Below are 12,848 nucleotides of genomic sequence, written 5' to 3' on the forward strand. Positions count from 1 at the left end.
GAGCAAGCTCTTGCTTAGGATAAGACCTTAAATGGGAAGTGCATGAATCACTTTCTTGCACAGTAAAAACTCCTATTTTAGTGAGGGTTGCTACTTAAAACCTAAAGGTTTCAAATACAGTTTCTTTCAAGTTATAAGTGTATTTCTGGTAATGGAAGGCTAAAGCTTTGTTTCTGTGATGTGTTGGGAATTGCTTTGGCTATCTAAGTAGCATTTATTCAACACCAGCAGAAGAAGCAGATGTACAAGTTACCTGTATTTAGACATATGTACAGTTTAATCCTAGGAGATCTTTAGTCCTCTTGAAATTTCAGTTCTTACTGCATGCTGACAGGGTTATTCTCAAGCAACATGTAACTTTGCTAAGGTTGTCACATAAATTCTGAGACTTTTATATATTATGATAGATTCTTCTTCATAAGCATTTTTAGTTCTGTTTTTGTTTGGGAATGTTTTTGCTGGAAACAGCAGGGGTTGTTTTTTATTTTTACACTGCTTCTGTGTCTGTTTGTCCTACATGCTAGTAAATCACCTTAAAATTCTTCAGTTTTCTGGACTGGAGATATGACAGCAAGAAAGATTAATGCATTTGTATAAACAAGTTGACATGTGACTTAGAGGCTGTTAACGTATTTATAACTTCCAAAACTATATTTAAAGGTATGTATTGCTCCTTTTTCTTTCTGGAACATTTTATTCCAGGGATCAACTTTGTGGAGTAGTTCCCAGCTGGCAGCTGTCACAGGTGGTGTGACACTTGCAAGTTGGTTATTTCTTAGATGTCTTTTTAGTCTTCTTTGTAATGTAGGAAAGTGTAAACATGTAAATAATAATTCGCAACATGAATGAAATGTTCTGTCACCAGTTTTGAACATACTGCATGTGTGTGTCTGTTTTCAGAGTGAGGGAATCTAGAGCCACTAGCTAGGTGTTTTGTAGTTCTCATATTGCATGTGGATGTGTACTATAACATTCCCTGCTAATAAAAAACTATTGGTCAGCTTGGATGCTGAAGGCCTGCTGGGACGTTCTCAGATAACTTGGTCCTTGAAGAAACTTTACGAGTTCTTCAGCATTGAGAATGGAGAATTCAGCAAAATTAATGAACTGTTTTCTAGGGAGATACACTGTTGTGGGTGCTGGTTTTTTAACTACTTTCTTGTCCTGCATTATGGCTCTTTTCATTTTTCCCCTTACTTTATAGATTCAAAAATGTGCAGTTAAGGCACTTGAAGGTTACTCTCTTTGAAAACAAAGGCTTGCCTGCGTATTTTGCAACTGATGCAACTACACTGCATACTTGGAAATGACACCAAGATTTCCTGTGGGAATTGTTGTCATTTTATTGCAAAAGTTCCGTACCTTCTTGATGATTTCTCATGGGCAACTCCTCGCAGCACTGACTCCTTCTTCACAGCACAGCCAACAAACTCCAACTCCCTTTTCAACCAGCTCACCCACTCTTTTATAGCACTCATCCTCATTGGACACAGCTATGGCCTGTTAAAGACAGGCCTGTTCCTAATCTTTGGTAATTAATACAGTTGCAACTCCTCAGGGGTGAGATTACCTTCTGCACTATCTTTATTCCTGTAATGTAAGAAAACAGTAACACTTGGAGTATTTTTTAAATATGCCAGAGATACTGTGTCCATGATAACAGTTGCATAGCTTGAATGTTACTGAAAACTCTAGTACAGGTCCTAAATCTTGTATCTTAGTGACCGGAGGTGATTGATCTTGCTTCCTGTTCTGCTTACATTGTTACTTTCAAGTTGTGTTTTGGCGTCTATACTGAAGTATACTTTGAAAAGCACATGGGATATAAATATATCTGTGCAGTTGAAGCAGGGATGAAGATTTTTGTACTTGCTTGAAGACCTATGACTTCTAGAACTGTCTGTATAGACAAGTCTCTGCTATCAGAAAGTTTGCTTGTTTCTGTGAACCATTATGGTATGAATTGTAAAAGCTAACAGAGTAGAAAACAGCCAGAAAAGAATGTTACTTAGCACTTAAAACATTTCTTGTTTATCAGAGGCTCACATTTTTTCATGATAAGTGAACTACTCATGTCAGACCTAGCATCTGTTTGTCTGAAGAGATAGGATGCATGTTCTAGGTTCCTGCAGGCAGCCATGTCTGAGCTGGAGTTTCTGTGTGTGAAGTAGCTGTCAGGTCTGACTGTTACCAGAAACATCCTCCATCTTCCCATTTCCACTGCAGTGTAACTCTGACAGTGGATATATCCTGGAATTGTCATGAGCAAAAGCTTGTGTCACCTGTACTGGATGTAATATGGCCTTGGCAAATACCCTGTTTAGCATTTGTTTCCTGACTATTGCCCCTTCCCTTCCTAACACCACAGCCCCCTGCCTCCCCCACCATCTGGACATGGAACTCAGCAGTCTGCTTTGAATGGCTCTACCTGAGCCAGGGAGGTTGGAGTAGGGGACCTCCAGAGGTCCCTTTCCCGCCTCAACTGTTCTGTGAGAAAACACTTTTTAATATGGAAGAGAGATAAAAACAAGTGCTGGATTTTGCAGGAACATGAAGGGGATGGTAATAACAAAACCATATTTAAGATAAAGAGCCCTTCTCTGATATTGAAGCTGATTCTAATTTATACTGAGCTTCTATGCTGCTGCTTCTCTCTGTTGCTCCTTGTAACAAGCATCTTAACTTGGGTAGGTCCTTCTTTCTGAGACTGATAAAGTATAGTTACAGTACACTTGACATTTTTTAAGTCAGTTTTGGCTAATAGCCTAGACTGACTTTCAGTTTTGACTTCTTTTGACTTCTGAAATAGCTTGTCCCCCTTGGAAAAAAGGGAAGTGGACAGAGAAAACTGTCAGAGGAAGAAGTAAAGTAACAATGATGCTTTAAAAAAAAAAAAGCTGTGGAATGTATGCTGCATGCCTAACCCTATATTGACTCTATATTGACCTAGATCTCATTCAGAATGATACTGTTAAAATAGCCAGTAAATTTTTACATGTAAGGGGTTTCTATTATATAATACATTTTTATGTTATGGGTAAAACAAACATTAATATTGTGGAGCTTCTTTCCAGAAACTCAGTTTTCTTTTGCTTAGAATGAAAGGGAATTGAGTTTGTGTTGTCCATTGGTATATGTAAGCATAAATTCATTATTGCTGTATGGAAAATGTGATCCCTTCACCAAAGGAGGTACCATTTTCCACCCTTTCCTTAAGGAAGCAGTGATATTTAAATTTCACCATTGTCAAGTGAGACACAAAATTATTACAGTATTTTCAGTATTTATATACTGAACTTCTGTATGTGATTCTTTTAAGAATTCACTATTCATACATTTTTGTGAGATCTGCCAGGACCTCTGACAATGTTGCTTGATCATGATTAATTTACTCAGGGAGATGAACAATTTCACGTGTCAGGATGGAATTTATGAAGGTGTAACAGGCAATCTTAATGTGTCAGGTGAAGTCCAGGTCATGTGTCATTTTAGGCAATGTATGGAATACCCTGGTAACAGTAAGTTGTCTGTTTAGCAGGGAAATGTTTCATTTGTCTACCATCCACTTGAGCTACTCACCACACCAAGAAAAGGTGGTAAAGCTTACTTGAATTTCTATGTAGGAAACCAGATATTACACTAAAAACTGTTGGTTATTTGTTTTTGACTATTTCTTGGTGTATTCTACTCATTGTATGTGTTCTCTTACCAAAGTTTATATGAAAGTGTACTTGGACTCTTGGCCAAGAGCATATGTGAGTGTATTCTAATGGTGTTGAAACTGTTGTGTTATATGGTATTTTGTAACTGTTTCCACTGGAATGGCTAAGATAAAATGTTTTCTTAAATAGAAGTTACTGTTTGTTCTGGAAGAGAAGGATGCTTTCTGAAGACTGAACACAACTTGTTGTGCCACTGTTCTTGTTGAGTGATAGTATCTAGATCAAGTTCTCTTTGAATTTAAGAAGATGTAGTATTAAGAAAAGTACAGTAACTGTGAGAAGAAACAGTTGTCCATATACTAATTTTGTAGGCATGCCTGAAGGGTTCCTTGTATTTGATAAATATTTCATTCTTGTGTTTAATGTTTTTAAATCAGGGCAATTTCCTATAGTTCTACAGATCTACTGCACATAGTTTCTTTCAGCATTCATATTTCTTAAGCATGTTTTGTGTTATCTTTGAATCATGCTAAAACATCTGTTATTGCTAAATATTAGAAGTAAATATTTCTTCTAGCAAGTGTCAAGTGCTAGATAGCTCTTCTGAAAAACATGAGCATGAAGAGCTCAAGATCTGCAACAAGATCTGCAATATTTATTTTTCAGGACTGTATTCTTTTGAGCATGTTCTTTTAGGTGCTCAGATATTTACAGAATACTTTTCTGTGAGAACTATGTAATTTATGTAGACTCTGTGAAGGTTTTCACAGTGTATATGAAGATGGCTCTTGTATCCTGTAGCTGCTTTGACAAGCATTATTTATCAAGTACAGAGGAAATTGATTAGCTGTGGAGCAGAATTGTGTAAAATTGAATTCACAACCGTTTTCTGTTTTTTCTTAATAAAATGATTACTGAAAGAATTCCATCTGAAGACTGTTGAAAGCTGGCTGCAGTTTATGATATAACGGATAAAATCTGCATCCTTGGCCTTCCAACAACCTTTACACCAGCAGATGGTGGGCGTAAAGATGTCATTCATCATTTATTTACAATGGACTTTATTTATTCTAGTGTCAACAGCTGCCCCAGGGAGCGGGTTATTGAATTCAAATGTGAAGCTCTGGGTTATTTGCTTCCTTTCAAATTTGTCTTCAGAGCTTAGTTGCTAGGAGTCCATTCTGTGCTCTAATAATGATTCATGTATTGTGAAGCCATTCAGTAAATTGGGTTGTCAGGGATTGCCAAAAAAGGTTTAGAGGTCTTGTTCCGATTTTTTTTTCCTTTTTAACAGCACTGTGCTGTAGTTGGTGTCTTCTCCCTATGTGACTTCTCTTGCTGCTGTTGGTGACTTTGTCCCAGTTGTCCCCTTTCTGATTTCCCATCCATACTCTTCCTTTTCCCCATCTCTCTAAAGTAGAATTCTATGATCCTGTGATTCTAAGTTAATGGTTTTTAGGAACAAAAAACAAGTATTAGATATGAAGTAATGAAACCTTGTGTTCTACAGGCAGGGCAGGAGTCCTTCCGTTCCATCACAAGATCGTACTACAGAGGGGCCGCAGGGGCTTTGCTAGTGTATGACATTACAAGGTGAGAATACCAACTGGATTACAATGGCATGTCTTTGTAGAATTGTGCTGTGGTGTACAGTAGTGCTAAGTGTCTCTTCTAATTTGGCTTTTTGTCTAAATACTGGTAATCTAACATTGTATCAACTTTCTTTGAGTGCTCTAATAAGATATAGCATATGTAACCTATATACTTTCAGTTTTCTCTGTATGGTAGTTGAGAAAGCATGCATAAAATCTCAGAAAGAATGAAATAAAATATTTTTATAAACTATTGACCATCAACCTCTGGCTTACCTTTATGGAGAAATACCTGAAAATATTTAATTATTTCCTTTCTAGTATTTTATTATCATGAGGGATATTTTTTCTTTAATTATAGCAGATTACTTTTACTGAAGTGCTATTCTGCAAAGGAGTGATATAGTCAAACATAGAAGTTTGGTTACATAAAGAATACCAGGAAACTTGTACCATTGCTGTGTTTATGAGGTTTAGAAAATACAAGTCTTAATCTGATACTTTTCTAGTAGGTAGAAGTTACTAAAGTTTCCTTGCTGTATTAAATAAAGTGTCTATATGCAGGTTTTCTATAAAACTGTGGGTACTCTGGCTGGTTTATGAAAATATTCAGGCTCCAAAGTCCTATTAAGTTGTGTGCCTCCTTTTGTGGGTCTTGGCTCTTGTTGCATTGAGCAACCACTTGTACTAGAGATTTCCTATATATTTTTTCTTTTGTTCTCTTCTTATGTTTAAATATCATGAAGCAATGTATTCTTTCCTTTGAATTTCCAGTAAATGAATCTTTGATTAATAAATAAAATACAATATCTTAAAACCACTCTACAAGCATGGGATTTATTACTTAGTTTACACCTTCTGTAAAACTGTAATGTGTCACATTCACATACCTCACTTTAAAATATTTTACTGCTAAATTTATTATTCAGCTTTTAAACTCACATAAAAATGATCAAACATTTTCTGCTTTCAGTAAAACAAATATTGCTATATGAGTATGTGTTTATTTGTACTGTTGTTTGGCTTGGGTGAAGCTGATGGGTGCTTTTAAAATTCTGTTCAGTCTTTATATGTATATAAAACTACAGATTCTTACAACTCTAAGAATCCTCTTTACTCTTTCTAGCAAACATGTTTTCAATTACTTTGTAGGTAGAGTTCATTAACACTGCTTGTTTACTAAAGTTTTGTTTGCCCATTCTCCCTCTCACAAAGGGATTACTAGCTTTTATCCCTAGAGCATGTGCATTAATAAATGAGTTGATTATTTGAGTAGAATAGTGGACTAACAGGAGAAAGATTTCTTAAAATACTGCTTTTAATGTTCATTCTCTTCTGTACTTAGGAGGGACACTTTCAACCACTTGACAACTTGGTTAGAAGATGCTCGTCAGCATTCCAATTCCAACATGGTTATAATGCTTATTGGAAACAAAAGGTAAAATTTTATTAGCTGTTGTTTTGTAAGAGGGAAATATTTCACCTCTCTGTATTTCAGCTTTTGAGTTTTCTTATTTGTAGGGAATATGTTAACTTCAAATTCCCTTCTGTCACTGTGCATAGTTCTGTGGTGAGCCTAAAACCTTTCTTATTCTACTTAGACTAATACAATGTGCAGCACGTGGACCAGCTACATTATGTTCTGAATATCTATTTTAGAAGTAATTTTATTCCAAGGGATTGATTGCAAATGCTTGAAGCAATGGATTATAAGAGTTATTTTCCATTAAGCTTTTTTGTTTCTGGAATCACCAATTAAGAACACCTGGATCTCTCCCTTATAAAGAGAATATGATTCCTAATATGAGGTGTTCTAAAGTGCTTTAGTTTTTGACTAAGTATTACATCAGAGGAAATGTCATTTTAAAAAAAGCCCGTAGTACAGGATTCACATCAAAAGCTTCTCTCAAATGTAAGAAGTGCATACCTCAATAACTGAGACATTTCTGATTTACAAGCCTCTTCCATATTCTGTACCTTTTAGCTGGGATTGGGGTCAGAGAATGCTTTTTCACTGTTTCCTGGTAAATTCACTTGCTTGGTCTTCTCATCAGCTACACTGTCTAAAATGATAAAATTATTCCCTGTTGATGCTGAGACTTGGTAGTGAAAGTCTTAATAAAAACACATCAGTGAATATATTATCTGTAATTCTTCTAGTTTTTGATCCAGTGAATTACAGCATCATATCGAGATTTTTTTTTTCTGGATGCAGAACTTTTTCGAAATATCAAAAGCATCAGCTCAGAATTTAATAATCCATTAATTTTGGGCCTTTGTGTAATTGACTGGAACTTGTGTCCATGCCTCAATAATTCTTGAAGGTAAAGGTGCCAGTTGAAATTATGGGGTGTATGCATGCCCCTGAAAATTTCATGAGCAGCCACATAATTTCTTAGATACTACTGAGAAGCAGCTTTGTGATAGTGAGTCTGGGTTTGCTGTTTGGGCCTGTTGAACTTTTATTTTCTTCTTCTTCCCCCTCTTTTCCCTTCTGTTTTCCCCCATTGGCCCAATACCCTCTACCTCCTCCTTAAAACCATGGTACATATTAAGTAACTGTGATGTTTGTCAACTTTTTTTTACATTATCTAGTAAATGACTAACAACTTTCTTTTTAATTGAGGAATGTGTTAAGCATGATCTTGACAAATTAATATAAAAATTGTAATCTTGATTTATTAAATGAAGCTTTGGTAAACCCATGATGGCCCTGACCAACTGTTTTTGTACTTGTGTGAGTAAAAATATGGCACTGAGAAAAACAGTAAAGTGTACTGTTTACTTGAGATAAGTTTGCATACTTAATTGACATCTGTAACTCTTTCTGATTATTCTTAGCTGTTAAACTAAATTTTCATGTCTTGTATTCTGCGGATGCAGACTGATTTGCTGCTTTCAGCTAGCCTGGTAATTCCCAGTTACAGCTAGGTTTTATTCAAACAATAAATATACTTAAAATGTGCACTGTAAATTGTTACAGATTAAGGTACCACATGAACTAAAAGTATTAAGAGTTAAAATTTTAAGCTTTTTAAAAGATATTATTTTCAAGGAGGGCAGGAAGAAAACTCCTTCAATTTTATTGCATTATCCTGAGGGCATACTGCTAGAGGTGGGTGGAAGGAAGAATGTGTATGCTAGCATAGTAGTTTTAAAGGAATAAATACTGCTCTTATGACTCCCAAAAGTGCACTTGACGTAAGTTTGTACTACTGACTTATTGCTGGATTTGAAGAGTGTTGAGAATTTAATTTGAAATATAATGGCTGTTTTTTGAAAACATTACAAATACTAGTGTTAAAACATTACAAATACTGTACTTAATCTTCTTTCCAGAACAAAGCATAGCTATATTGATCTAGTAAGACCAAATGCTTCGAATTATTGGAATGGAGAGAGGAAGACAACTGTGGTTAGTAGAAGCAGTTAAAGATCTTTAAGAATATGTTTAGGTATCAGTATTGAGTTTTGATTGGGCTGTCATTGCAGTTTTTGATACAACTGCATTATTTCAAGTAAAAAGTTACTTGTTTATGTTTTGTCATGGAGATAACACTGTAGTGAGTCAAGGTTTTAAATAAGGTATTTTTGAGAGTAGCATGGTATTAACAAATAAAGACATTACTCAGGTTGAAAAAGATAATGTTAGCTAATACTGGGAGTACTTAAATATAATGAGCATCTACTTCAAAATTGTTTTGAGAAGATATTTCTTGTATCCTTATCTTCAATTTTTTTAAGTATTTAAATGTGCTGAATTGTATGGATTCTTTAACTCATCTAAGCTAGCATTTAGTTAAAAATTAGAAAAACCTGCTTTACTGCAAAATAGATGCCACAGTGAGTATTACATATTTTTAATATATGTATAATTATAAAGTTGGCAAACACTGAAGTCTAGCATGATACATTTTATTTGTATACTGTCTGCACATTAAACATATCTATTTGTATGCTGTTTAGTTAAAGATTTGTACCCAAGAAGATATTTATGCATGTACAACTTAGATGAAAATTCATTGAAATATATATCTTACACTTATACATGAGTAGTAAGTATATAATTTTTATTGCTCAAGATGTAATATACTTACAAAGAAGGAAAAACTGTGAATTCCTCGTTATTAAAGAATCTTTAAAAAGTAAGGGTGAAATACTTGTGTCTATATGACTTAGAGAAACAGATTTTTCTCTAGTTGTCAAGTCCAAGAGGGTTTTTTTCTGCTTTTTTGGGTAATAATTTTGAATTAAATTGCTTGGAAAGCAGGAAGCAAGAACTTGTCTAACAGTCATTTCAATTTCTTTTGCTGCTGGAGGGCCAGGAGTTTCACATCCAAAGAGCTAACTTACTGGGAGAGAACAGCTAATGTAGTTCAAAAGAACTTAATTCTGCTTTTAAGGTTTTTTTAATCAGAGAAGAAATTGACTGTATGAAGTTTTGCTACTGAATAGGAAAAAAAAATTATATTTTTAATTATATTTAATATAAATAACTCATTTGTAAAGCTCATTTATCAGCTCAGCTTTATAGTATTGAATTGGTAGATAATAATATAATAGAAGAGAGTGATATATACTGAAAGTACAATATCTAAAGTTAATATTCAAGGAATACCTAGATAAATACACACTCTTCCTGTGGAAAGCTATTTCATGAAGTCTTTGATAATATTTGTCAGCTAGTGTGTATAGCTCAAGTAAGTGTGATGCCTGTGACTATTCCATGTACTGTAAGTGCAGGGCTTACAATAATTTTGCTTTATTTAAGGGCTTGACAAGTTATATACCCAAGTTCTTATGGGGGCCCTTGGCTTCTCAGGCTTATAAGCATGTTTGTGAAGAACAATCTTTATATGGACATGTTAGACCATGTAATTTAACTTTTCTTTTTTCTTCTATCTTAGTGATTTAGAATCTAGACGAGAAGTTAAGAAAGAGGAGGGTGAAGCATTTGCACGAGAACATGGACTTATCTTTATGGAGACATCTGCCAAAACTGCTTCCAATGTAGAGGAGGTAACTTTGCTCAACACTGCCTTTTTATTAAAACAGTTGATTTAAATTACACTTGTTTGTATAGATACTATTCCTCTAGATTTTGGGTTCCTTAATTTGAATTAGCTACTCTTTATATTATGAGAATAATATATATTATATATTATTTTGTGTTGTAATTGATTACACAGCACTAATTATATTGTTGAGACTTCCTAATTAATGTACTTGTAGGTTTTTTGGAGTATTTGATTAGAGAAATGGCTGACTTCTGTCTGCTGTGAAATCTAAGAAGTAGAGCTAGAATAGATTTGCTAGTCCAAAGCAAGCCAAGCTATTGGTATTCTTGGCAGATGTCACTGTAACCTGTTCTAAAGGCTCCTGGTATATCACGAGCTCTTCACAGCAATCTCTTGCAGTGCTTTGCTATTTGTACTGTCATCATCTTTCCTGTATACTACCTAGTAGGAATCTTCTTCAATTTGCACACAGCTTCTATTTTCTGTCCTCTACAGAGCTGCTGAAAGGATCATTGCCTTGGTTACTGTAGTCTGCTGTGTATTTGAATATTGGGTCTTTTCAAGTTTGGCTTATAGTTCACATTTCTGGACATACGTGAATTCTTGCATCTCTCACCTTGGTTTACTGCATTCCTTTCTTGAAGGGTAGTCGTGGTGGGCTGAGCTCAGCTGCAACTGAATACCCACCACGTTGCTCACTCAGTGTTTCTGTCCAGCAGGATAGGGGAAAGAACCAGAAGAGCCAAGGCAAGGTAAAACTCAGGGCCTGAGATAGTTTTAAATATTAAGGAAAGAGACAGACAAAGAGTGACAGAAAGACAGTCACTCACAACTTCCTACAAACAAATTGAATTTCAAATTGAATTTAATTTCTCTGAGAACCAGTGACTTTGACTACCCTTTGGTTTTTATTCTTGAGCATTATATCATATAATATGAAATACCCTCAGGCCAGTTCTGGTCAGCTGTCCTGGCTGGTTTATGTGCCCCCACAATTTTGCCTACCCTAAGCCTAATCACTGTCAGGAGAGGGCAGTGTAAGAAATAGAAAACCTTGACACTCAGCAGTAGCTAAAACATCAGTGTGCTATCAGCACTGTTTTAGTCATAAATCCAAAGCACAGCACCATGCAGGCTGCTGTAAAGAAAACCAACTGTGTTGTAGCCAGACAAGTACAGTGGTGGACCAAGAGCTCCAGCTGAGATGCTAGTGCTATGCATCAGAAAGATTGCTTCACACGTCTTTCAAGCCCATACTGGGTTCATCCACACTGACCTTTCTTATAACGACATAACTTCTTATACTGCATAATCCATCCCTATTCATTTCCAAAACTATCCTAAATTCAAAATGGTGTGTGACCAGTGAGGTATTATTTTAGTGGTAAAGCCTTTTCATTATAAAATATTTAAGTTTTTTGAAAAGTTACAGTAAGCTACAGATGACTTTCACAGAATTCATTACCATCTGATTCTGAAGTTATCACCTCTTTTTGCATCAAAAAATATGTCCTAGTGAATGAATTGTGCAATATCTAATGCATCTCTGATTATCAGGAGGCAAATGAGCATTAAGTTCTTTTTCAAAAGAATCCTCTCTTTGTGTGAGTAATGTGTGTGTGTGCGCTGACTAATTCTGGTGGAAAAGCTTTAGGATATAATCCTTTCCAGTGATAGTCAAGTGCATTCCTTAAATAGTGTTCTCAGTAAACACAAAAAAACTAGCATGATGTAGGAATAGTTAACAGCTATAGAAGCAAAATCCTAACTTCTAGCAGTTTCTTTATATGAACAAATCAGCTTCTGTTGGTAATGTTTTTTTAAGCTGTTTCCCTTGTTCAATCCTGATTTCCACCGCTGTGGAATACCTTAGTAAATCCGTAGCTGGAGCAGTACACTGACCTTTTTTGTGCTTGGATCTTAAAACAGTTTAAAATTGTTCATTATATTCTTCAGGATTTTGTCTCATTACCTACATCTTGAGTAGAAATGGATGATAAGGAGTGGAAAACATTCTGCTGGCTGTTTGTTTTGTGCAAGGCTGTTGGAGAAGTTTCCACCCTGTTTGCATAATAGGTAATAGATGGTAGGGAGTGGGAAGTAGATCGATCTACTTCATAGTTACTTTGGAGACTTCTAAGAATTTGCTGTGACCACAGAGTTAAATCATCGTATTTCATGTGGAATGGGATTGTGTAAAAAGAGCTTCTGCGTCACTGAGAAGATAGAATGGTTACTGGAGGGAGGTTAGGCACAGGCTTATAATCTGACTGCAGTGCAAGGACAGTTAATGCTAGTCTCTTCAGCAGTATCATATTTCTTTGAACAGGAGGTTGTTGATTTCCTTTTAGCCTCTGTCTAAAGCTGTACAGGTAACCGACTATCAAAATATTACTGACTTTTTGTGCTTTTTTTTTCTCCTCAGTGATTTCTAAGGTGATTGTAGTTAGAGCAGTGTACACTTTGTCATGAATGGCTGTGGGCTTTCTCATGGTAGTCTTACTGACTTTTGGAATCTTGGGTAACATATTTCCTCTACTGTGGATGGGTGATGTGCACTCTGAAACGCTGTTTGC

General features: G+C 35.5%; 1 protein-coding gene across 1 annotated transcript in view; it reads left to right on the forward strand.

Annotated features, from left to right (window-relative positions):
• Window positions 1-12,848, forward strand: part of RAB2A (RAB2A, member RAS oncogene family) — a 43,165-nt gene that overhangs the window by 20,089 nt on the left and 10,228 nt on the right. The window contains exons 4-6 of the mRNA XM_030967307.1: window positions 5,173-5,255; window positions 6,600-6,692; window positions 10,162-10,273. Of these exons, the coding sequence (XP_030823167.1) occupies window positions 5,173-5,255; window positions 6,600-6,692; window positions 10,162-10,273 (288 nt within the window). The remainder of the gene's footprint in view (window positions 1-5,172; window positions 5,256-6,599; window positions 6,693-10,161; window positions 10,274-12,848) is intronic.

This window comes from Camarhynchus parvulus, chromosome 2, assembly GCF_901933205.1.
Source record: "Camarhynchus parvulus chromosome 2, STF_HiC, whole genome shotgun sequence".
In the NCBI taxonomy this organism is placed as follows: domain Eukaryota; kingdom Metazoa; phylum Chordata; class Aves; order Passeriformes; family Thraupidae; genus Camarhynchus; species Camarhynchus parvulus.